Source organism: Desmodus rotundus, chromosome 9 (genome assembly GCF_022682495.2).
Source record: "Desmodus rotundus isolate HL8 chromosome 9, HLdesRot8A.1, whole genome shotgun sequence".
Lineage (NCBI taxonomy): Eukaryota > Metazoa > Chordata > Mammalia > Chiroptera > Phyllostomidae > Desmodus > Desmodus rotundus.
Window position 1 is genome coordinate 39,029,928 of NC_071395.1, and position 25,809 is coordinate 39,055,736.

At 50.0% G+C, this 25,809-nt stretch overlaps 1 protein-coding gene across 1 annotated transcript in view; it reads left to right on the forward strand.

Annotated features, from left to right (window-relative positions):
• The first annotated feature begins 2,234 nt into the window (after positions 1-2,234).
• ATCAY (ATCAY kinesin light chain interacting caytaxin) overlaps positions 2,235-25,809 on the forward strand; it is a 31,298-nt gene continuing 7,723 nt past the window's right edge. The window contains exons 1-10 of the mRNA XM_045202639.2: positions 2,235-2,820; positions 5,199-5,317; positions 17,365-17,423; positions 17,817-18,038; positions 19,355-19,540; positions 19,868-19,970; positions 21,007-21,138; positions 21,811-21,897; positions 24,892-24,990; positions 25,670-25,705. Of these exons, the coding sequence (XP_045058574.2) occupies positions 5,241-5,317; positions 17,365-17,423; positions 17,817-18,038; positions 19,355-19,540; positions 19,868-19,970; positions 21,007-21,138; positions 21,811-21,897; positions 24,892-24,990; positions 25,670-25,705 (1,001 nt within the window). The 5' untranslated portion in view covers positions 2,235-2,820; positions 5,199-5,240. The remainder of the gene's footprint in view (positions 2,821-5,198; positions 5,318-17,364; positions 17,424-17,816; positions 18,039-19,354; positions 19,541-19,867; positions 19,971-21,006; positions 21,139-21,810; positions 21,898-24,891; positions 24,991-25,669; positions 25,706-25,809) is intronic.

Consider the following 25,809-nt stretch of genomic DNA (forward strand, 5'->3'; position numbering starts at 1 on the left):
CCACCACGGGAAATCTTCCCATTCATCCCCCCAGCCACTCTGCTTCAGAGATGTCTCTAAACCAGCCCAGACTCCTTTGCCTATCTGTTTTTCACAACAGAAGTCCTATGAAAGCAGTCTTATTTGCATTTTGAACCCCAATGCCCAGCACTGGACTGGTATGGATTTCCTATTCAATTAACACAAAGGTCTCTTCCCAGAGCTCCACTTCTGCTATCCAGGAAATGCAAGGTCCAGATTTTGTGCTGGAGGCTCTGGGGCCTCCTCCCCCTCTGCTGTGGGGCGGTGCCTTTATGCCTGTGGCTTGGAGGGGCACATATCCCGATGATGTGATGGAGGCAGCCATACAATCAGAATCTTGCATGGTGCCCACAACCAGAACCAGCGTTCACGCATTCTACCTGCATTTCCTAACCACCTCCTTTGTGCCAGGTGCGGCTGTCCTCTGCAGAGAACACTGAAGTGAACAAGACCAACTAAGTCTCATTTCCCTTGAAATTTATAGTCGGGGGAGGTCGGAGAATAAACAAAGAAACAAGGAAGTCATTTCAAATAGCGGGAAGTGCCGTGAAAAAAATCATTGTGTTTCCCAGTAAGTCCATGTACACCCGTGTGGACAGCAGCACTATTCACAATACCCAAAAAAGGAGAAACAGCCCAAGTGTCCAACCACTGGTGAGTGGATAAACACAACGCAGTCCACCCACACACTGGAATATTACTCAGCCATGCAAAGGAGCGAAACTCTGAAATATGCTATATGTGGATGAAACTTGAAAACATCATGCTCAGTGAGAGAAGCCAGACACAGAAAGCCATATAGTGTGTGGTCCCATTGACATGAAATGTCCAGAGCAGGCATACTGCAGAGACAGAGAGTGGATTTGTGGGTGCCGGGAGCTGAGGAAGGGGACTGAGGCAGAGCGTCACAGGGATGGGATTTCCTTCAGGGTGATAAAAAAGTTCTGGAACTACATCACGGGGGTGAGTGCACAACAATGTGAATGTGCTTACTGCCACTGAACTCTACCCTCAATGGCTAAAATGGCAAACTTCATACTATGTGTATTGCACCACCAGTTTAAAATATACACTTAAAATATCAGACTGAGCAATGGGATGGAGGGTGATGGAGTGAGAGGCAAGTGGGTGATAAGGGGAGGCCTCTCTGAGAGTTTTTTTGAGCTGACACCTGAATAAAGTGAACATTTGTGGGAAGGGCATTCCTGGCAGAAGGCACAGCACATGCAAGGCACCTGTGCTGGGAATAAACTTGATGTGTCCACAGAAGAGGCAAAAAACCACCATGGTGATGAAGGGGCTGGAGAGAAGAATAAGCATCAGTTCCTACTCGGGGTCATGTATTAGTTTCCTGGGCCTTCCATAACAAAACGCCACACAGTAGGGGGCTCAAAACCACAGAAATGTACTCTCTCACAGTTTCGGAGACCAGAAGTCCAAAATCAAGGCATTGGCAGGGCTGGCTTCTTTGGGAGGCTGTGGGGGAGGACCCATCCCAGGCCTCTCTCCCAGCTTCTGGCTGGCAACTCTTGGGGTATAGATACATCACCCCGACCTCTGCCTCCGCTGGCGCGTGGCACGCTCCTCTCAGATCTGCTCCCCTTCTCTTCTCTTGTAGACACTTACCGGCAGATTTGGGGCTCATCCTAAATCCAGGATGATCTCATCCTTAACTTAATTCCATCTCAAAGATTCTTTTCACAAATAAGCCCACATTCAGGGGTTAGGACATGGCCATATCTTTTTGGGAGGGGGGTTGTGGGACACTAATCAACCTGCTACAGGTCTAAAAATAGAAACGGTAAGCAAGAAATAGGTACAGAGCCTTTCTCATGCTCCTGCTCCAAGTGAAGCGTTCTCAGTGCATCATCTCATTAACTGCCGAAACACAAGAACCATGTTCCCATTTCACAGATGAGGAAACTGAGGCTGAGCCAGAGCTCAAACCTACTTCTGGTCCGATTTCAGAGGCTTCGCTGTTAACCCTGTACCATTCTACTGTCGTCCTGGAGTCCTCCAGGGCAGAGTCACCGCAGTGCACAACGGCAAGGAGTGCCTTTCCCTCGGTGGCTCTCAGCAAGTGTGCCTGAGAGGATTCTCCCCAGCATCCACCCCGGTCCTGGGCACACGGCCTCATCAATAGGGAGTGGCCGGCTGAGGGACCGGTGAAACGGGGTCCTGAGGATATCGTTTCCTCCCTCTTTCCCTCTTAATCGAAGAAACGAGGCCATCGCCGCCATTTATTTATTTATTTGTTCCTTGTTTTGTTTTTTAAATCTGTGATGCGCCATCAGAAAATCATTTCCGCTTCTGCCTCTGGTAAGGCGCTTGGAAATGCTCTCTCCCAGCCAATGGAGAGGCCCGGATTCTGGCAGGGGGCTGTGCTTTTTGGTCAGCCCTGCCCCCACCGACCCACCCCGCACACAAAAGCAGCGTAATTAACCATCTTAAGGAAGCCGAGCCTCTGACAGCTGCGAGCTGGGAAGAGGAAAATACCTTAGAGGCACAGGCTGCAACGATGACAGGAGACGCAGCTGCCGCGGAGCGAGGGGGAGCCGACAGCTAGCTGCAAACCGCTCCCCACCCTTAGACAAAAGCGCCCCTCTGCGCCGGCCACGTTGCTCTGGGTGACCTTGCTTGGATGCAGGGTCCACCCTTGCATGCATCTTCCTCTGTTACTCTGAAGGCCCGGGGATCCGCTCGGAACACCAGGGATGCCGGGCAGCATCCGCGCGGGGCTCGCCTTTGTCTGCGCCTAATCAGGAGAGGCCGCGGAGGTAACCAGCACTCACCGCGAAGGTGAGTCCACCTTCCCTTTTCCCTCACCCTGCCCTGAAAGGGTGCCCCAGGCATCTGCCGCTGCAAACCCCCTTCTAGCTGTTGGGGCTGGTGGCAGCAGAGAACCCCAGTCCTGTGACTCTTTGGGTGGGAACCCATCCATTTTTTGCGTTCGCTGGCATTCACACCTACAATTCCCCTTCCATGCCCACCACTCACCTGGAAACAGAGAATAGCACAATTTTCAGGACGTGTTTGGAGATTAGGCAGATAAAACCCTCAGCCCTTCTCTGGGACGCTTCCTAAGAGACCAAAATGTCCACGTCCCACCTCCGTGCCTTTCCTATTTATAACAGCGGGAGCGATCTGGAAAAAGCATTTAAGAGATGTGTACATAAAGGCTTGCCTTTGGGTTGGGAGGAAGGGAGATGGTTGAAGACAGATTGCTCCTTCTCTATCTGAACTTGAATGTGGTGTGCTAATAATTCAGCATCTCAGTGCAAAGGAACACCTCTCAGCTGTCCCGTTCTGTGCCTCAGCTGCCATTCTTAAATGTGAAGTCAGGATGGGAGAATGGGAGTGGACAGGGCCCATGGAGAGCCTATCCACATTCATGGTTAGAGGATCTTGGGGTGATGTGTGTGGCTCCAGGGTTTAGGCTGTAGATGTGTGTGAGTGGGGGGTCCTTCCTGGGGGCTGAGTTCACACCCCACTCAGGATAAGGAAAACGGACACAAAAGACCACTCCCTTTAGCTAGGCAGTGAATTTTCATTGACGTGAACTTCCACTTGCTGTAAGGTTCTGGGTGGTGGTGGTTGCCTGTACTGTCAGGAAGGGATTTTTTTTTTTTCCTTTGGCGTATTGCGTCTCACTGTCCCTCCTCCATGAATGAATGACGACATTGAGGACAGTGAAAGGAAGCAAGTGAGAAACTCTCACAGCAGTAGGGAAGGAGTTCTAATCCTAGCCATCCCCTCCTTCCCTGTCTGGCCGCCTCACCTGTCTCTGCTCCTTCTGGGTTCTCCCTCTATGAGCCAGGGTCCCAAATGCAGACCTGTCCTCTCCAGGGCCCGTGGTCCAGTGCAGTCAGGGTTTGGGCTGGCACACCTGAACAGTTGGCCATGCACCAGCTCTACAGAGGGACAACTGGCCATTGGGAAAGGTGAAGAGCTGGCTGGAGGCGGGGAACCTTAGATGCTGGCAGGCAAGGATAACACCACAGGACTTGTGTGGGGGATGGGAGGACAGGGTGCAATGACACAGTAGGCCTTCTATAAGGACAGCCAAACCCATGCCTGAAGTCCTTTCACAAACCTACGGATTAAAACGGGATTTGTCCATCTCAGATCTAAAGACATTTGGGGCCAGGTCATAGCACCCTGGGCCCTGGGGAGTGTTGGGAATTGTCCCTGGTTCCCACCCTTTTACTCCCAGGAGCACCCCCCTCCACTTGTGACAACCAAAATGCCTCCAAACATTGGCTCCAAGTGTCCCCTGGGGGCGGGGCAGGGGTGGTGGTGCTGCAGAATTGCCCCCAGTAGAGAACCACTGGTTTAAAACCACAGAACCTGTGGTGTCAGTTGAGTCATAAAATCCTGGAATATTATACCCAAAAGGTATCACAGAGATTATTTCTGGCACAACTCTTTCATTTACAGATGGGGAAACTGAGGCCTGGAGAGGTGAATGGCCTGAGAGTCTGCCCTGTGCCAGGATATACCCAGACTTAATCTCACTCAACAGCTGACTCTGCTCCCAGATAGCCCAGTGCTTAAGCCACCATCTAGAGTACTGTGTCTACCCTGCCCCTGCCCCCAGCCAGTTTCTAGGACAATAAAAACAAAACCGACATTTTGTGGTTGGTAATAATTATGATCCTGACTTCTAACCCCAGACACTTTCCACAGTGCCTCCATTAGCCCTCAGGTCAGCAAGTTGTCAGGACTTACTTCTTTGGGGTAAGGGGGATGAGATAAAGGTGCAGTGCAAGTGGCCTGGAGCAGACAGAGGTGGGGTGGGATTGACCAGGTCAATCCCAGCAAGGAAGCTTGAGTATATCAGTCATCAACACTTTAGTATAAATGAGTTTAATAGCTTTATGGCTTCCCAGTTGAGGCCCAAAATAACGGATGGATGGTGAGCCCTGGGGAAGGTGTATTTCAGAACTTTAGCGGGGAGGGCTTATAGCTGGACCCTCAGCTTCTCATGTGGGTTCACACTCCAGACCCACATGGATGTTCTTTGTTCTCTATGCCTCTGTGAAATGGGAAGCCTCATAGAGCAATAAAACAATGGCTGCAAAAGCTCTTTGCAGATGGATCTGAAATGCTGCACATGGGTGAGAGGTTGTTATCATGATGATTGTTCAGTAAAACCTCCATCCATTGCTCTCCTTCAGAAATCATCCTTGCTTCAAGGCTGGTGCCTCTTCCCAGGTCCCATGGGAACAACAGAAGCCACACTCCGGATGGAAAACGTGGATGTGAAGGACGAATGGCAGGATGAAGATCTTCCCAGGTACAACTCCCCAGGTCTCCCAGTGAGCTGTGGAGGGAGTGGGCGTGGCACTTCTCCAAGGTGGGGAGCAGGAGACACTGGCAGTTGAACAGGCCAGGCCCATAATGAATATTTGCTGTGTTATTTAAGATTGATTTCCACCTCACCCCCAAAACTCTCATTTCCACACTATTTTAAGAATTCTAAACATTCTTGTAAACTCATCTCATGGACTATTACAATAGTCTTACCTGGGTTCCCACAAATCCAGGCAACAGTGTATTTTTACCTGCTGCAGCCAGAGGGACTCTGTCATACCCTGCTTAAACCCCTGGGGCAAATGCCTGTCCCACAGAGAACCCGGGTTCAACCTCCACCTGCTTCTTTGAGCTCACTTCATCACTCTCTGTCTGCTTCATGCCCTTCCAACTCCCGCAGCTTCCTTTCAGTTCCTTGCCTGTGCCCAGCTGCCTCTGACTTTCAGGCTTTTCACTGCCTGTTCCCTCTGCCTGGAACACTTTTCCCCAAACATCCATGCCTCTCTCACCTCCTTCAGGTCTCTGCCCAGAGAGCACCTGCTCAGAGAAGGCCTATTACCCCTCCCCCAGTTCCTGAATAATGGCACCCATCCTGACCACTGGAACCTGAGAATGTTCCCTTAATGGTGAAAGGCACTTTGCACATGTGATTAATTTAAGGACCTTTTTTTTTAAAATACTCACTCAAAGATATGCTTTTATTGATTTTAGAGAGAGAGGAAGGGGGAGAGAGAGAGAGAGAGAGAGACATTGATCAGTTGCCTCACATACACACCCCAAGCAAGGACTGAACCTGCAACCTAGGTATGTTCCCTGACCAGAAATAAAACCTGCAACCTTTTAGTGCACGGGATGATGCTCCAACCAACTGAGCCACCCAGCCAGGTCTAGGTTAAGGATCTTAAAATGAGGAGATAATCCTGAATTATTCAAGTGGGTCCTCAATGTTGTCACAGAGGTCCTTATAAGAGGGAGACAGAAGAAGTCTTAACTACAGAAGTAGGAGCTATGGTGACGGAATTAACAGATTGGAGACATGGGAGAAAGGGGTCGTGAGCCAAGGGATGCAAGCACCTCTGGAAACTGGAAAAAGCAGGAAACAGATTCTCCTCTGGAGCCTCCAGAAGAAACCAGCCCTGCTCACACCTTGCGTTCAGTCTAGTGACACTGATTTTAGACTTACTTCCGGCCTCTGGAATCATAAGAGAATACATTTGTGTTGGGTTGAGCCACTAAGTTTGTGGTAATTTGTTACAGCAGCCATAGGAGACTCATATTATCTACTTTGCTAAATATATATTTTTAAATATTTTATTTATTTATTTTTAGACAGAGGGGAAGGGAGGGAGAAAGAGAAGGAGAGAATCATCAATGTATGGTTGCCTCTCACGTGACCCCACCAGGGACCTGGCCTGCAACCCAGGCATGTGCCCTCACTGGGAATGGAACCGGCGACCCTTGGGTTCACGGGCTGGGCCTCAATCCACTGAGCCACACCAGCCAGAGCGTAAATATTTTTATATTTATCTTGTTTAAAGTCTATTTTCCCCCAAAGGGAACCCCACAAGAGCGAGGGCCTTTGGTTTGACCACTGCTTCATGCCAGCATGAGGTTGGGGCATACAGTTGGTGCTCAATAGACAGGGTGATGAATGACAGTCACTGGAAAGAATCAAAACTTAAGTAGGAAGAAAGCCCTGAGCATCCACTGCTGATATGAGTGAGCCACCGGGTCTCTCTCTCCCCCTCTCTCTTCTCCTCCAGTGAGGCGTTGCTTGCTTGTGTAAGAGAAAATATCTTCAGCACAGGCTCTCCTAATTCATCGGTTGCATACAACCACTCATCTCCCTCCCCCTTTAATGCAAAGACTTTACCCCCAGGAGATGATGCCCATGAGTTACTTACATAACCATCTGGGAAGGAACAGTCAGAGAGACTGAACATGTTCACCCTGGAAAAGAGACTTTGAAGAGGATCTCCACCTCCAGAAACCCCAGCTGGCGAGGGCACTGAGGGCAGAAACTAGGCTGATGAACAACAGGCATGAAAGGGACACAGGCCTGAGTGCAGCATAGAATATGTGGACTCGAACGATCCGATATATGCTTTATACAACTAGTGCTGTTCAAAAGCTAAATGGGCTGGTGGGAGAGGCCCCGCGCTTCCTATCAACTGTGTCGAACTAGAAGCAGCCAGTGAAGGGCCTCAACCCCATTTGGATTTGAATTTACCCCTCTCCCGAAGCTAGTCGTTCTCAGCCACGTTTTGCACATGTATGTGTGGTTCTTTCTAGCAAGAGGTGCTGATTCTCAGAAGAGCTGAGAAGCTCTCGTCTGCTCAGTACCATCATCTTCCAGGAATACAAGTATTTTGGGAAAGAGATGGCCACTGCGTTGGGGCCAGCCTCCTGTCCTTTCATCTCTACAATGTTCTTTCCTCTCCACATTCCCCCTATAAACCTTTCTCTTCAACTCTGTAAGACAGGGAGTGCTAATGCCTGGATAAGGGGTCCCGCAGCACCCAGACTTGGCAGTTTGGGCAAATAAAGGATCGTTTTCTAGCGAGGAAGTCCTGGTAGTTAAAAATGCCCTAAAATGGACAAGAACTGGCTTTGAATTCAGTCACGTGCTCTTGGTGTTGAGGGGTGGAGTTCTCTTTCCTCCCATGTAAAAGGTAGAACCTGAGGGGGTGATTTTGGGAGGTTCCTTCCAGCACCGAACACCTGGAGTTCCAAGGGGTCTCGGGACAGTCTTAGCATCTCTGGCCTGTACTGAGACCAAAGCAATCCTGGGTCTGGACTTTGAGAACCTTCTGATTCAAACCCCAACAGTCGTGGTTGGCCACCTCGGGCAACTCTTTGAGCATCTTTGTGCCTCAGTTTTCCTTTCTGTAAAATAGGAGCAATCATCCCTGGCTCATGAAGTTGTCAGAACTCAATGAGGCAGGTGGGACTGCCTACATGATGAAGGCTCATCAAAGTCATTGTCACTCTCAGTATTGTTCCTTGTATCTTGTTCACTGCAGCTTCTTTATCTGCGTGCCCCACCCCGAAGTGTTTTAAAAGATAGCCCCCCTCTATCCTGGAGACAAAAATGGGGCTGACCACAGCTGCAAATGTGAATTCCAAGTGCGTTTCCCCCAGCTGCACAGGACCCCCTGTGCAGCTTTTTAGTAGCTCAGTGTTTGCAAGATAGTGGCCTTGCTGTGCAGCCCGGGTTGTGTGCGCGCCTTTGCCAAGGCTTCTGTCTTCCCCATTCCGGAAGAAACGAGTGCAGCTCCTTGATGCTACGTCCAGCTGCATCTCAACATAAGCACCTCTGTCTGGTGCCAGACAACCCACAATTCTATTCCCTCCAGCTCAGCGAGCGCTTCCCAGGGGTATCTTCAAGCTTCTTGGCGGGTGTTGGAGCACTTGCCCTGTGTCCACAGCCCCCTCCTGCCGCCATCATCTTGCAGTCTCTTCCTTCACTTCCTGCCCTTCCACATAGATTCCTATGGGGCCTGAGCTGAGGGCAGCCTGGGAGAAAACTGCCTGTTTTCTCCATTAATTCATTCTAATGATCTGCACTGACTGGAGGCCAGATCCTGGGCAAGGTGCTGGGGACACATGGAGAACAAGACAGCTGCCCTTGTGGGGCACTCCCAGTCTGGGGCAGAGACAGGCTGTCCCCTTTAACCTGACAAGCCAGTGTGAAGTTGCAGGTGGGTTCTTGGCACTTGGAGAGTTCCTGGGTGAGGTCTGACCAGGTAGAGGCTGAGTGTTCCAAGCTGAGAGCAAGCTCAGGACCCATGTAAAGGCCCTGAGGCCAGCAAGAGTGGGCGGGGGGTGGGGGACTGAGGGAAGATCGAGTGGGGAAACTGAGAACCAGGGTACAAAAGGGCTTGACCAGTGTCTCGTAGCTAAGGAGAGGCGGGTGCAATATTAGATGTCTGACTGGTGCCTCAGCCTAGTGGCTCTGGGTTTTGTTTGCTTGTTTGTTTATACGTTTTTTCTACTGTAGTCTCAAACTTAACAGAATATCTAAAAGCAGGAAGCAGTGCTCTAGGCAGAGGGAACAGGTGAGAGATTTCAATTTCATGCTGAGAGAGCGCGTGAGATTCCTAGAGCTGCCATAGCAAAGCACCACAAATTAAGTGGCTTCAGATAACAGAAATGTATTCTTTCACACTTCCGGAGGCTAGAAGTCCAAAATCAAGGTGTGCCTGCGGGGCCATATTCCATCCAAAGCCTCGAAGGGGAGGATCTTTCCTGCATCTTCCAGCTTCCAGTGCCTGCTGGCAATCCTTGGCATCCTTTAGCTTGTGGACACATCACTTCAACCTCTGCCTCTGTCTTCACATGGCCACCCCTTCTGAGTGTCTGTGTCCAAATTCTCTCATCCTTCTAAGTGCACCACTCATTGGATTCAGGGTCCCCATAATTCAGTATGAGCTCAACTTAATTACATCCACAGAGGCCCTATTTCCACATTCCCAGGCCATGGCAGTTAGTTGCGGGATTATCTTCCTGCGAGGACACAGTTCAACCCACTACAGAAGGAGAAAACCACGTTGTATGCCTCGAATGTGAAGGGGAGCCCCACCTTCCCCATGGGATGCCCATTGCTGAGAGTAAGCTCTACAGAGAGCCGTTGGGACCCACCTCACGTTCACGGCAAGAGTTTAGCTCTGCACAATTTGAGGTTGTCCTGGGACCTGGGGAAATAATGAGGTCTGACCTGGTCTTGAAAGCCACAGACCTGTGGACCGGCAAGATGGGCAGGTATTTGCTCTGCCTTTGTCAGGAAGCTGTGGGCTTTCCTCCAAGGAGCCTGGAGTCCTGCTGAGTCGGCGTCTCCAGTTCTCCAGCATCATCTGGAACATTGATTGAATATCCATTGCATTCTGGGGGCTGTGCCAGGTGCCTCAGCCTATGACCTCCTCCTGTCCCCACAGCAGCACCTCCCCCAGGCCCCGCCTCCCTCCCCACCCACACCCTTCATCCAATACCCCTCCCCCATTGCTCCCTCTGCTCCTGGCTCCCTGGTCTACTTTCTGTTCTGTTCCTAGAACTCATCAAGTTTATTTGGCCTCAGGGTCTTTGTGCCTGCTGTGCCTTCTACCTGGAATGCCCTTCCCTCAGTCTTCCCATGATGCCAACCACTTGCTTTTAAGTCTCCACTCAAAAGTCACCTCCTCAAAGAGGCCTTCCCTGACCACCCTGTAACTGCACCCTGCCCATCTCCTCTTTCACCTTGCTTATTTCCTTTGTTGTAAATATCACCATCTGCTTTGCTCATCTACTTGTTTCCTTGATTATCATCTTCTTTCCCTCTTGTGTCAATCAGGGTTCCTTAACAAAAAATAGAACCAGTTGGTTTTCATTAAATATATTATATATATATTTGCATCATTGTATTTATCATTGTATTAATATATATATTAATTAATATATATTATTGTATTTATTTATATATTCATATACAGTTATACAAATAAGTATGTATATTTTGTTCATAATATAGATATATTTAATGTTATTTTATATATATGATGGTGTATATTTTATGTATACATATATATATTACAAAGAATTGTCTTACTTATTTGTAAGGGCTGTTGAGCTTAAAATCCGTAGGGCAGGCTGGAAACTCAGGCTGGACTCAATGCTGAAGCCTTGAGACAGAATTCCTTCTTCCTCAGGAAAACCTTCAGGCCTTTCAGCTGTGTGAGGTCCGCCACTTTGTCAAGGACAGTCTCTTACTTAATGTCCACAAATTTTAGGTTTGGACCACATCTACCCCATACCTTTCCAGCAACACTTGGGCTAGTATTTGATCGGGTAACTAGGTAGTAGAGCCTGGCCACGTTGCCAGAAATCTGCCCACAACCCCCTCCAAACTGTGCGTTACTATCTGTCTCATTCAGCCCTGTAGGTTTCCTAGCACCCAAACACCTAATATATTTGTGAAATGAGTGAAATCTAGGTACCACCTCTGTTTCCATTTTACCGATGAGGAAAACTGAGGCTCAGAGAGGGAAGGCACCGCCTAGACACAGCGCTGCACAGCAGCAGAGCAGATGTTTGCTCCCAGACTCTCAGACATTCGCACTGTTGTACTCAGCTCCTTAGTTTCCCAGTCTGCACTGCTGAGCAGTTGGAATGCTTCGCCCCGGAAGGTTAGGCAGCAGCCCTCCAGATTGGCAGCCACGCAGGATCTTCATGCACCATCCAGGATTGGGAGGCCGAATCACATCCTGATGAGAATTGAAGACAGTGCCGGCTGCCCAACACTGCAGGTTTCCTCTGGCAGAAGGAGTTGGTGGCAGAACAGGGCACCCAGCTTCCCCAGTGAGAGGTGCTCCTCAGGCCAAAGGGTTTATTCCCTGTTGTCCCCACTGGGGTTGGTACATATGCGTTGACTGGGCACAAGGGGGCAGTAGAGGGCAATATTTGAATCAGCTCTGCCAACTTGGCCACTTCAACACAAGAGCGGTCCTCTAACCCAGCCTCAGTTTCCTCCTCTGTGAAATGGCCTTCTGTCTGCCTCATAGGGCTGATGTGAGGAGCAGATGACATCGTGCCACGGACATTCCAACCTGGCACACAGCGATGCCCTGTCCATGGGATAAACTATGATTCTAACTGATTCTAGAATAGGAATTGCAGCCTCAGATATTGAAGGGCACCAGGCAGGCAGCATAAGTGAGAGAAGGAGTTGGAAGAACATTCCAACACCCACGTGAGCAGGAGTGGTGGACAGTCAGCTCCTGGTGGTGGTTACCACACGTGAAGGGCAGATATGACTCAAGAAAAGACAGAAAGCTAGAATTTTTGTGTCATATCTCCAATTCAACAGCAAATTTGAAGTTTTAAATGCTGTGTGGGCAGGACAGAACTAGGAGTGGTGCATCAGCCATCAGTCTGCAATTTGGGGTAACCTGCACACTGTCAGTGTGTTTCCTGGACCCTGGGCCTATTCATGAGTCACCAGCCCTGCCCCTCCCCTGGTTGAGAGCAGGTGTGGCCACTCCAGGGAAGAGGAACAGAGCAGTGTGTGTATAAACTGGGCACATGGGTTGACTCTTCAGTCCCCTGTGCCTCCTTAAAACCTCTCCTGACTTTATTAGATGCTTGCCTTTATAAAAAACAATTGAGGTGAAATTCACATAAAATTCACCATTTTGAATGCAAACTCAGTGGCATTTGGTGCATTTACATGTTGTGCAATCATCACTTCTATCTAGTTCCAAAACATTTCTATCTCTCCAAAAAGGAGCCCGGCTCCCCTTAGCAGTCACTCCCCTGCTCTTCCCCGGCTCCTAGCAACCACTAACCCACTTTCTGTCTCTGGATCTGTCTGTTCTGGACATTCCACATAAATGGAATCGCATACTAGGTGGCCTTTTGTGTTTGACCTCTTCAACTTAACATAGTGTTTTCAAGGTTCATTCACACTGTAGCGTAAGTCAGTGTGTTTCGCTTCTTTTCGTGACTGCATAATATTCCCGCGCATGGCGGAGCCACACTTTGTTTACCCACTCATCGACTGATGGATATCTGGGTTGTTTCCACTTTTAGCCTCTTGTGAATCACACTACTGTGGACATTTGGGTGTGAGTTTTTGTGTGGATGTGTGTTTTCATTTCCTCGGGACCTCTGCTCTAGCTGGACCTCCTTGAGAGCAGGGCAACATCTGAGACAGCCTTTACCTCCAAGACCCATCAAAGCACCTGGAAGGGAGTAGTTGCTCAAAGAACACTTGGTGATAGTGAATAGGAAAAGGTGGGAGGGAGGAAAAGGAAGAAACACAGGTAAGTCCCACCCTGCCAAGGGTACCAGCTCATCCCCTCTGAGGAACAGAGGCAAGGGAATAGAGTTTTTGAAAAGGAAAGGAGATAGCATCCTACCGTCCTTCACAGTCTAAATAGCGCCCTTTCCACTGAACTGGCACTGATGAGTGGCGGAAGTAAATTAACACCGTAGTGCCTCCCTGATGACTCAAATGCCCTACAGCTGGAGCCTCGGGCAGCCCCGTGCACTCTGCAGAACCTCCTGCCTGGAATTGAGTATTTCCCCAGGGAGCAAAGAACCTGGGGCGCATGGGTCAAGCTCAGGCAGTGGGAGCTGTTGCTTCAAAAAACAGTCTGGTCAGTACCAGAGAGACAGGTCTTATTCTGCAAATTTGTGCCCAACAAAGCATTAAAGTGGCACAAATGCATAGTTGGCAGCATTTTACATTTTTTTATTTATTAATCCTCACCTGAGAGGACATGCTTATTGATTTTAGAGACAGAGAAACATCAATGTGAGAGAAAAACACTGATCGGCTGCCTCCAAGTGAACACCCCAGCCGGGGATCGAACCGGCAGCCCTTTTGTGTACGGGGCAACCATGAGCCACCCAGCCAGGAGGCAGCATTTTTTTTTTTTTTTTGTATATAGAGAACCCTAAAGATTCCATCAGAACAAAAACTGCTAGAACTGATAAATAAATTCAGTAAAAGAGCAGAATACAAAATAAATATCCAGAAATTGGTTGTGTTTTTATATACAAATAATGAACTATCAGAAAGGGAAATTAAGAAAACAATCCCATTTACAATTACATCAAAAAATACCTGGGAATACATTTAACCAAGGAGGTAAAAGACCTGTTTGCAGAAAATTATAAGACACTGAAGAAAGAAATTAAATGGAAATTAAATTAAAATAAATGGAAGCATATACCATGCTTGTGAATAGGGAGAATTAACATGGTTAATTCTTGTTATTGCTAATTAACATTGTTCATTGCTTTTGGGTAGTATACAACATTGGGTACACTACCCAAAAGCAATTTATAGATTCAACTCAAGTCCTATCAAAATACCAATGACATTTCACAGAACTAGAACAGATAATCCAAAAATTTATACGGAATGACGAAAGACCCTGAATAGCCACAGCAATCTTGAGAAAGAAGAACATCATTGGAGGAGTCATGCTACCTGATATCAAACTATACTACAAGGCCACAGTAATCAAAACAGCATGGCCCTAGAATAACCATGCACACACAGGAACATGAATAGAGACCCCAGAAATAAACCCATGCCTACACGGTCAATTAGTAATATTTAACAATGAAGGCAAGAACATACAATGAAGTAAAGATAGTCTATTCAATAAATAATGTTGGGGCCCTGGCTGGTTTGGCTCCGTGGATTGAGCACCAACCTGTGAACCAAAAGGCTGCCAGTTCGATTCCCGGTCAGGGCACATGCCTGGGTTGCAGGCCAGGTCCCCACTTGGGGTGTGCAAGAGGCAACCAATCATTGTTTCTCTTGAACATCAATGTTTCTCTCCCTGTTTTTCTCCCTCCTTTCCCCCTCTCTAAAAATAAATAAATGGAATATTTTAAAATAAATAATGTTGGGAAAATTAGACAGATACATGCAAAAACAAAAAAAAGAAACTAGACTACCTTCTTCTATACCATATACAAGAATAAACTCAAAATGGAATATAGAGTTAAATGCAGGACTCAAAACCATTAAACTCCCAGAGGAAAACATAGGCGGTAAAATCTTGCACATTTCTTTATTTTTTCTTTCATTTCTACATTTCTCATAGTAATAGTTTTTTCTGATATATCACCTGAGGCAAGGGAAACAAAAGAAAAGTAAACAAATGGAACTATATCAAACTAAAAAAATTTGCACAACAAAAAGAAACCATCAACAAAACGAAAGACAAGCCATTGGATGGGAGAACGTATTTGCCAATGATACAGCTGATAAGGGGTTAATATCCAAAATTTATAAAGAACTCATACAACTGAACACCAAAAAAAAAAAATCTAATTTAAAAATGGGCAAGGGGCATGAATAGACACTTCTCCAAAAAGGACATACAGATGGCTCATAGACATACAAGAAGATGCTCGACATCACTAATCGTCAGAGAAATGCAAGTTAAAACCACAATGAGACATCACCTCACACCTGTCATCATGAATAAATCAACAAACAAGTGCAGGTGAGGGTGAGGAGAAAAGGGAATCCTTGTGGACTGTTGGTGGAAATGCAGACTGGTGCAGCCACTGTGGAAAACAGTATGGAGGGTCCTCAAACAACTAAAAATGGAACTGCTCTATGACCTAGTGAATCCCTGTCTGGGATATATCTGAAGAAACCCAAAACACTAATTCAGAAGAATACATGCACCCCTGTGTTCACTGCGGTGTTGCTTACAGTCGCCAGCTATGAACGCAACCAAGCCTCCATCAATAGATGAGTGGATAAAAAGTAATGGCTCATATACGTCGTGTGCAATGGAATATTAGTTGGCCATAAAAAAGAATGAAATCTTACCATTTGCAGCAGCACGGATGGACCTGGAGGGTATTACGCTAAGTGAAATAAGTCAGTCAGAGAAAGCCAAGTACCATATGATCTCAGTTACAAATGGGATCTAAAGAACAATATAAACAAACACAACAGAAACAGACTCATAGATACAGAGAACAGACTGATGGTTGCCAGAGGGGAAAGGGGTTGGGGAACTAGAGGAAAAGGTGAAGAGATTGAGAAGTACAGATAGGTATTTACAAAACAGTCATGGGGATGCAAAGTACAGCATAGGGAATATAGTCAGTAATATGGGTAGTCAGCAATAACTCTAGTCGGTAATATGGTCAGCAGTAACTTTCTATGGGGCACTGGAAATATCAGGGGGAGCACTTTGCAAAGTATGGGAGTGCCTCACCACTGTGCTGCACACCCGAAACTGGTACAGAATGGTACTGAGTGTCACCACACTTGGAAACAATACTTTCAAGAAGTTTCGTATGTACAGAGAAGTCGCACGAATATTAGAGAAAGTTTCCATATACCCTGCACCCAGTTTCTCCTATGATTAATGTTTTACATTAGACTGGTACACACGTTACAATTAATGGACCGATACTGGTACATTGTGAATGACCTAAGTCCACAGTTTATTCAGATTTCCACAGCCCTGTTCTCCTGATACCATCCGGCCCCAGGGCCCCACGTGCCATTTAGTCCTCACACCCCCTGGGCTCGTCGCAGCTATGAGTTACCCATACTCTCCTTGTTTTTGGTTATTTTGACAGTTTGGGGAGGACTGGTCAGGGATTTTGTAGAGTATTCCTAAACTGGGAGTTTGTCTGGTGTTTTTCTCATGGTTAGACCAGGGGGACGGGCTCTACCATCCCGTGAAGACACCACAGCGAAGGGCCCTTCTCACCCCATCGTGTCCCGGGTCATGTGTCACCGTGCTTACCACGGTTGACATTAACCCTTATCCCCCGGCGGAGGGGCTTGGTCAGGATTCTGCACTGTAAAGTCACTCTGTCCCCTTTTACTCTGTCCTCTTCGGAAGGAAGCCCCTCTGCCCAGCTCACATTAAAGAGCAGGGAGTTGCTTCCATGCCCTGAGAGCCGAGAAACTACATACATTATTTGGAATTCTCCTGTGCAGAAAAGTTCTCTCTTCTCCCCTACATGTATTTATTCAATCATTTATTTACACCTGTAGAGTCTCGTGGACATTTTATTTAACACTTTAACTTACAACCCCATACTCCATGATTTTTGTCGTTGTTGCTGCCCAAACTGCCCCAGCATTGCCCAAGGAGACCTGTCGGTCAACTACTGTGTCCATTGGGTAACTTCTTGCTGCATTAAATAGCAACAGCCTTCACCAGAGACCGGATCCTGCAGAGTCACCTCATAAAGAATGCGGCTTACATCTCCAAGTATGTAAACCTGTGTGACAGGGGACGAGACCCTCCCTCTCTCTCAGCTTTGGCTTTCCCCGTTATAAAAAAAATAAGTAAAGGCAACATACATTATGTTCTGAGCAGGGAGCCTCTGGCACGGGGGCTGCAGGGTTTTCTGTGCTGATGCGCAGACGTATTTCAGCCCAACAATTCCCAGAACTAAGCGAGTTTCGTTGTTTTTGTTTTTGTTGTTGTGTCTGAACTCCACGCTCCAACGGCTGGATTTTCGATGCCTGGTAACGTCCCCTCCTGGCTGGGTTCGCAGGCCATTACGGGAAGAGACGGGGATGGACTCACTTGGCAGTCCAGCGGAAGACACGTCCTGTGAGTTTCTCTGTGTGCAGAAATGGGTGTGCTCTTCCCAGGTCTCAGCTGGCCCAGGACTGTAGAAATCCCAGGGGCCGTGAATCCTGGGGAGAATGTCAGGGAAGGGGGCTGGGTTGTTCTGCTCTGAGGCCTGCAAGGAAAGCAGCCATACTGGGCGAGAGACAGGTGGGCCCCATCATGAAGTCAGCACAGCAGTGTTGCTGTGTGTCCTTGAGCTGGTCGCTTAGCCTCTCTGGGCCTCCAGTTTTTCATCTACTAAATATAGGTAGTGAGCCTACCACACAACGGGGTGCAGCTCCCGCCAGGTCAGGAAGTGGAGAGGAGGAAAGAGAAAGAAAAAGCACCTGTTTTGTTTTGTTCTGTTGTTTCTGTTTTCCTGTTTCTCCACAGCCCCTCCCAACACGTTGAACTTCAACGGAGCCCACCGTAAGCGGAAGACACTGGTCGCTCCAGAGATCAACATTTCCCTGGACCAGAGCGAGGGCTCCCTGCTGTCGGACGACTTCTTGGACACCCCGGATGACCTGGACATCAATGTGGATGACATCGAGACGCCCGACGAGACCGACTCGCTGGAGTTCCTGGGGAATGGCAACGAGCTGGAGTGGGAAGGTGAGCTCGAGGGCTGCCCATGGCACCTGAGTGGTCCCAGGTCGTACTCAGCGCCCCTACTGGCTTCCCAGGCCAGCCTCCTAGAGCAATCCCTCCATCCTCACAGGCTCAGGGGGGGCAGGTGTTCTAACCCAGGGCTCACGAAACAGCCCCAGGAGGGTCCCCCTGCCTCTGCAGCTCCACGCCTATTATTCTCTAACGTGACCAAGACCAAAAGGAAATGCCTCCAATTGATTCCCCAAGTGTTTGTGGAGCATTTACTCAGGAGCAGGTCTCAGCGGAGACACGGGGATACGGAGGGAATGTGGCAGGACTAGATGGTGGTGCCCACCTGCACACAGAGGGGTCAGAGACAGACGCTGGATAATAAAGAAATGTGCCCGAGGCCACTGCAGCTGGTCATCAGTGCCATGAGAAGACTGGGTGAGGTGTTGGCATAGGGAGGGGAGGGGGCCATCTCCCCCAGGGTTGATTCCGCCCCCTAGAGAGCCTTTGGCGATGTCTGGTTTCATCTATGGTTGTCACGACTGGAGGTGGGGGCTAGAAATGCTGCTCAACAGCCCACAGTGCCCAGGGCAGCCCCCCACAGACAGTGATCCAGCCCCAAATGTCAAAAATAGTCAGGGTGACACACCTTGAGCTGGGGTCACTGGGGGTAGGGGCTCCTTTTGAAAGGTGGTCAGGATAGGTTTCACTGAGTAGGTATTAGTTGATCTGACGACTCGAGACGAGAGCACAGGTCAGGGGAGAAAGGCTGCGACGCTGGTGGCCGTGGGGATGGCACCAGAGCCACATGCCTGTGGGCAGGTGTGGAAGAGAAAGGGAGGAGGGAGTTAGTGATGGTGCCTGCGTTTGGGGGCCTGAGCAGCGGGGAATAAGGCTGAACCATTTCCTGAAGCAGGAAGCCTGCAGGATGAAGGCTGGGACAGAGGTAGATATTCTCAGAGGGGTTGAGAGCCTTGAGAAGGACAGATGCCCAGAGAGGAGAAACTGTGTGCAAAGTCACAGAGCAAGCCGTCCACAGAGATGAGCTCTACCCAGGTTGACTGCCCGGCATCCACCCCAACTATTTTCCTGGATTCCACGGCTTGAAAACAAATCATGCGGGGGTGACTTTTTGTCTCCCAGGTCCCCCATTTGCCCCAAGAGCCCCAGGCTGACACTGTCGGTGAGTGGAGCGTAGGATACGTGTTTTGCCTGTGGCCTGGGGAGCAGTGCAGGCTCTTCCACCACAGGCAGCGAAGGTGGCTGGGAGAGCCTGGGACGAGACATTGGACTCAGGGGTCCCTTCCACTCACCCCCTGGCCTGCTTCCAGATGACACCCCCGTGGCTGCTGCCAAGAACATGCCCGGGGACAGCGCGGACCTGTTTGGGGACGGCTCAGCTGAGGATGGCGGTGCTACCAATGGGCGCCTGTGGCGGACGGTGATCATCGGAGAACAAGAACATCGAATCGACCTGCACATGATCAGGCCCTACATGAGGGTGGTGACCCACGGAGGTGAGACCAGACCCCGAGGGCCCCCTCCCAGCTGCAGCTGGGCCACTGGAGCCCCCCGGTCAGTGGCCCTCTCTGAACCCCAGGCTCTTCACTAGCCATGGGATGTTAAGCACGAGTCTCTGGGTGGGTGAAGGTGGAACTTGCACTGGGACGCGGCATGGGTGCCGGGTGCTCACAGGGGTGCTGATGAGGGTGCTGACGAGGGTGGCTGGTGTTCCCTACCAAAGGCAGAGCCAGGTCAGGAGCACAGGGCGGCTCAGAGCTTGCAGCTCAGAGAGGGCTCTGCCCACCTCTGCCTGGGGCCACTCACTGGCTGCATCTCCCCAGGGTACTATGGCGAAGGTCTCAATGCCATCATCGTGTTTGCTGCCTGCTTCCTCCCAGACAGCAGCTCCCCCGACTACCACTACATCATGGAGCACCTCTTCCTGTAAGTGGCCTGCGTGCTCCGTGCTGGTTGCCAACATTTCCGAGAGTCCCAGCAGTGGGCTGGACCAGCCTGCAAGAACCACGTTGGGAGGGGGCTCTGCCTGGCACCAGGGAGGGGCTGGGCCACCAGCAGACCTGGATCTGAGTCCCCAGCTCACCCACTGGGCCTCGTTGGTGCAATCGTCATCGTCACTGTCATTTATTGAGTATTTCTATGTAGCAGCCACGAAGCTAAGTACCGTGTATGTGATCGTGCATTCTGCCCTCACCACAGCCCTGTAGGGTAGGGACCTCCCCTCTTACAGAGGCAGAGTCTGAGGCACAGAGAGTAAGTCACTTGGCCAAGGACACAGGTACTGTTTTGTTATGACAGAGAAAGACAACGCATACAAAGCACCTGGCGGATAACAGTAAGAGCTCAGTAAATCATGATTACTCATTATCGTTACTATGACGATTTCCTTCTTACACAGTGGGGCTTGGGTGCCAGGTGGACCAGAGGACGAGGAGGTACCTGTGGGAGGTCGGAATGGGAAGTGGCCTGAGATATGGGGGAACCCAGTCTCCCCAGTTACAGATGAGAAAGTAGAGGCTAAGAAAGGAAAGGATTTTTCTGAAATTGCTCAGGGAAAGATGGAGCTGGGATGGACCTCGGGTCCCTAATGTCCGGTGCAGTGGACCGTCGGCTGTGGGTGCCTGTTCCCCAGTTGTATCTGGGGCTATTGAGACCCACCCCCAGAATTAGTGCATATATTACATGAAGTCATGCATATAGAGCATGGCGCATAGTAAATGCTCAATTAAGTGTAACTACTACAATCATTATACCCACTGACTCAAATTTGTGGTGGGCTGGGGTTATTCACATCCACCCATCCTGAGTGTGCCGGGGCAGCCAGTGATTCCTGTGGCTGGCACAGCTGGGGCAGGGGGCAGCAAAGGGGGCAGGTGCCACAGGTGTTCAGTCCCAGGACCTGGGGCTTTCTAACTCTGGGCTGCTCTCACCGGGCCCCCTGACCTCTATGCCCTGTGACCAGGTATGTCATCAGCAGTTTGGAACTGCTGGTGGCAGAGGATTACATGATCGTGTACCTGAACGGCGCCACCCCCCGGCGGAGGATGCCGGGCATCAGCTGGCTGAAGAAGTGCTACCAGATGATCGATAGAAGGTGAGCAGGAGGGCGGGGGGCCCACCTCAGGTGCAAGGGCACCTGCGCGCTGAGGGGTCGGCAGGGCTGGTTCCTCCGGGGCCATGAGGGACAATCTGCTCCGTGCTCTACCAGATCCTAGTGGTCGCTGGCAGTCCTTGGCATCCCTTGGCTTGTAGGTGCATCACCCCAATCTCTGCCTTCACCTCCACATGGCATCTCCCTGTGTGTGTCTGTGCCCCAATTTCCCCTTTTCACAAGGACACCACTCATCTTGTGTTGGAGCCCACCCTGCTCCCTTGTGACCTCGGCTGAAATCATTACATCTGCAATGACCTGTTTGCCAAACAGTGTCCCGTTCTGAGGTCCCTGGGGGTTGGGCTGCAACCTATGTATAGGGGGGCACATAATTCAACAAGACCACACCGGTGGTCAGAACCAGGGCACCCCCAAAAAACTTTCAGGAACGGGAGATGGCGTGGCCATCGGTCAAAAGCTCAGACTCTCATGTAAGAGGGAGCCAGCTCTGCCACTTGCAGACTCCACCAAGGGGCCTAGCTTTGCAGAGACTCTGCCTCCCCTGTAAAATCATGGCACCTACAGGGGGTTCGGAGGAGGAAACACCTGTGAGCTCCTCCCTCCCCAGGGCTTGTCCCCTGGAGCCCACCTTGCTTCCTCTGCCTTCCCACACAGATTACGGAAAAACCTGAAGTCCCTAATCATCGTCCACCCATCCTGGTTCATCCGCACCGTGCTGGCCATCTCCCGCCCTTTCATCAGGTGAGAGTGTGACCTGTGTCTACACGCCCATGTGGCTTGTTGTCAGCCTTTTTATTTTTTTAAATCTGCATTTCCCAGCTTCTTTACGCTAAATACATACTGTTGTTTTAAACAGTTTTCAATCACAGGTATTGTTATAAAGCATCACAGATGTGGAAAATAATACCCAGCTCTCCCATATTGAACGTCGGATACCTTTTAACATTTGCAGCCACAACCCTGAGAGGCTGGTGTAATTATGCACATTTCATGAATGAGGAAACTGAGGCTCAGAAACATCAAGGAACTCACCCAGAGTCCCCCCGCCAGGTCACTAGCCCACCACACTCCCTCAGAAGGGAACCCAGCTCCATTCACTCCAGAATTTGTGTGGGGGCCATTAGGGTGCCAGGAGGGTCTGACCTACTCCTGGCCAATAAAATAATTCAGTGAACCGACATGAGAACCGCCTTTGGGATTGGTGATTCACCAGAAGGACTCACAGAGCTCAGAAGAGCTGCTACACTCATGGTTACGGTTTATTACAGCAAAAGGATGGAGATGAAGATTGGCAAAGGAAAAGCATGCGTATGGGAGTCTAGGAAAAGCCAGAAATGAGCTTCCGGTTGCCCCCTCCCAGTGGAGCCGTGCTGGAAGCCCTTAGCTCTCCCAGCAAGGATGTGGGACAGCATGTAGAGGTGCTGTCCATCAGGAAGCTCACCTTGGCATCCATGTTTTTTCTGGGGCTTGGCCACACAGGAACAGAGGGCCACGTGGCCCGCCCTAGTCACTCAGTCTCCAGCCACTCTAGAGGTCGAACTGGCATTACACGGCCCAACGCCCCCACCATAAATCACAGCAATAGCACAGGCTGTGTGGCAGAACTCCAGGCCCCAGGTGATCCAAGACACTCTCACCAGGCAGGACAATTCTAGGCTTACAGGTGGTCTCCCACAAGTACCGAGAGCCCAGGCCTCTCTTTGCAGTGTGCAGGGTTAGGGCACACCAAGCCTGCTGGGTTCCCCCTTAACTGCATGATACAGAAGCACCTGGAAAAGCAGATCAAAGAAAACAAAATTTGGTATGTTAAATGCCGTAATCACATAAACAGTGAATGTACGTTTAAATTAATATCACTCCGAACATTGAATTGGATCAAGATCCTTCATTTCCACATTCCCAGTTAAGAATCTGTGATGAGTTTAAGAGTCAGGGCCACACTTGGCCTTGAAAGACACTCACAGCGTGAAGCATTTGCAAGAAGGCGACTTCAGGCGTCTGTGCTTAAGGACTCCTGGTATTTGTGAAAGCAGGTACATGATACGCTAACTATGGATCATCTGTGCTAACGACGAACCCACTGGGCAAAACAGTGAGCACGCACTTCGGCCTAACAGAATTACATTCCGTCCTCAATGTCCCCTCGTTCAAGGCAGGTCATTCACTCACTCACTCTTGGTTGCTATTCCCATGGTAGATTTTGAGGATCTCATTTTGAGCTTTCAAAGAAAACAAGAAGGGGATGTAGTGGACCTCTCCATTTAAAAGCCGAGGGAAGTAGAGACCGATTCTGAGCTACAATCTAGCCCTGAGGTTCTGCGATCGTATCTGCAAGAAAACCCTTGTGTGTTCCAGGCTGATCAGAGTTTGGGAAGGTGCTTCACGCTGACCTGGAGTTCTCCCTCCCGAGAGCCCCGCCCCCTCCCGGGAGACAAAAGCTCTGCTCACCGGCAGACAGAGCCGGGTAGGGTCGCAGCAGAGACTCGGTGTCTGTTTCCGCTGATGGGCGGGCATGGTGGGCGCGACCACATCATCATGATGTGATTTTTGCCTGTATTTATAGACCAGCGCTCAGAGCAGCCGGTGCTGGCTCTGACAACCACAAAAAAACCTTCCTAACAAACGCAATCAGTTCCCGCTCGGAGCCTGCCGGACCGGGACGTATTCAGGTGTGGAGTGGATGACCCAACTCACTCCCTGCCTGTTCACCCTTCTGTCATGCCAACCGGAGGGAGGCCTCGGGCTCCGAGAACAAGTTTTTTAGTAAAACAGTAAATCTGAACTGCATGAAAGCAGCTGGACTTGTTTATTCCAGGACACATGGCCGCTCTGTGACTCCCCGTGGGAAAACGCCTCCGTCATCCCCTGGCCAGTTGCCCCCGGCCTCTGCTGAGTAACTGCTTTATTTTTCCCTCGTAGACACTGTCACTGCAGAACTTATCGCTGGGTGCCGGAGAGCATGAGCTGAGTTTTTGTCCAGCCTCTGGAAACAGATATAAATCTTCTTGACACACCCTCGTACACGTCTCACGCTCTCTTACCGTTTTCTTACTGTTACTGGATTGTTTTCTTATGTATTGTACTGTTACGTTCTCTTGGCCTGACATTTCTCATTGTTAAAAAATTTTATTCTCCCTTGGAAAAAAGTGTATTTTATGGATCACCAAAATTAGGTTTCAGTTAAAATTGAAAAATAAATAAATAACCGTGAGTTCCAAGCAGCGCACCGGTGAGGACGCACCACGTGGTGCCAGTCGGCCCGAGTCTGGTCCGGGTCTGGGCAGGAGGACGCCCTTCGTCCCAAGAGGCTGGAGGAGGAATCAGCAGCCCCGCATTCGCCTTTCCGTGCCCAGACGATGGCTCTGGTCCCCAGCAGTGATGAGAGTGCCAAGAAGGCATTCTTGGGGAAATCGACGCAGAGGGCCACTTCTTAGGGTAGATGGAGAGTGACAGCCTAGAGTCTGGTAGAATCTCTTGCCGCTCTGCTTCCTTTAAACCCTTGCCTCAGGGTCGGGGTCAGACGCATGGCCTGGGATCCTTCTCCTCTCGTGCGGGGAGACCCAAGGCTCTGCTCTGTCCACCGCAGTAGGGTAGGCGGTGGAGGCTGGCATTGGGCAGGGAGGGGGATTTGACCAAAGGTGCTCAGGGCATCCTCAAATCGGGTTATGCGTGCCTGCCCGTCCACCGTCGCTCCTCCAGGCTCTGGGCAACAACGCCTCTTTCTCCTCCTGGCAGCGTGAAATTCATCAGCAAGATCCAGTATGTGCACAGCTTGGAAGATCTGGAGCAGCTCATCCCCATGGAACACGTGCAGATCCCAGACTGTGTGCTACAGTGAGTGCCCCCACCTGCATCCTCAGCACTCCCAAGCACCTGAGTTCCCCGCTCAGCTGAACACGGCTGCCCAGGAACCAGATATGAGTCGGGGAGCAGCAGGACAGAGGGGATCAGTGAAACAAGAGCATGTGAGATTAGCGAATACCGTGGGCCTGCGGATCTAGTGCAGGGCAGGGCCAGCAAGCCACGGCTCAGGACTTGTTTTTATAAATAAAGTTTTATTGACACACAGCCACAAGCATTTATTAACAGATCATCTATGGCTGTTTTCAAGCCACAAATGAATTGAGTTAGTGCAACCAAGAATGGCCTGCAAAGCTGAAAATATTTACTCTCCCACCCTTTACAGAAATACTTTGCCCTGGTGGAGGGGTGTGTAGACCAACCCACGTCAATGAGTGTGTCGCTTTATAATGGCACGCTTCAGTCACTGGATCAGGCAAAATATGTCTGCTGGGTCGCATCTATACCAGGTGCTGAAATATGCAAACAAAACAGATATTCCCTGCTCTAGGGGGCTTGCAAAGCAGCTCAGGAAGCATGGAAAGGCCAGCAGACCGTCAGCTCCGGCTGCATTTGCCGCTCTGAAGCCTAGCTTATACCCAGAACTCCCCAGGCAGTCTGCCTACAGGGAAAGAAGGGCTGTGTCTCACATTTGGCTCCTTCTCTCTTCCAGGTATGAAGAGGAAAGGCTCAAGGCCAGGAGAGAAAGGTCTGTGCAGAGTGGCCCTGTCAGGGTGGGTGGGGGCTGGCGCCGAGCTGGGCTTGCATGTGGGAGCAGCCAGGGGCTTTGGCTCAGCAGGGACCGATGTCACA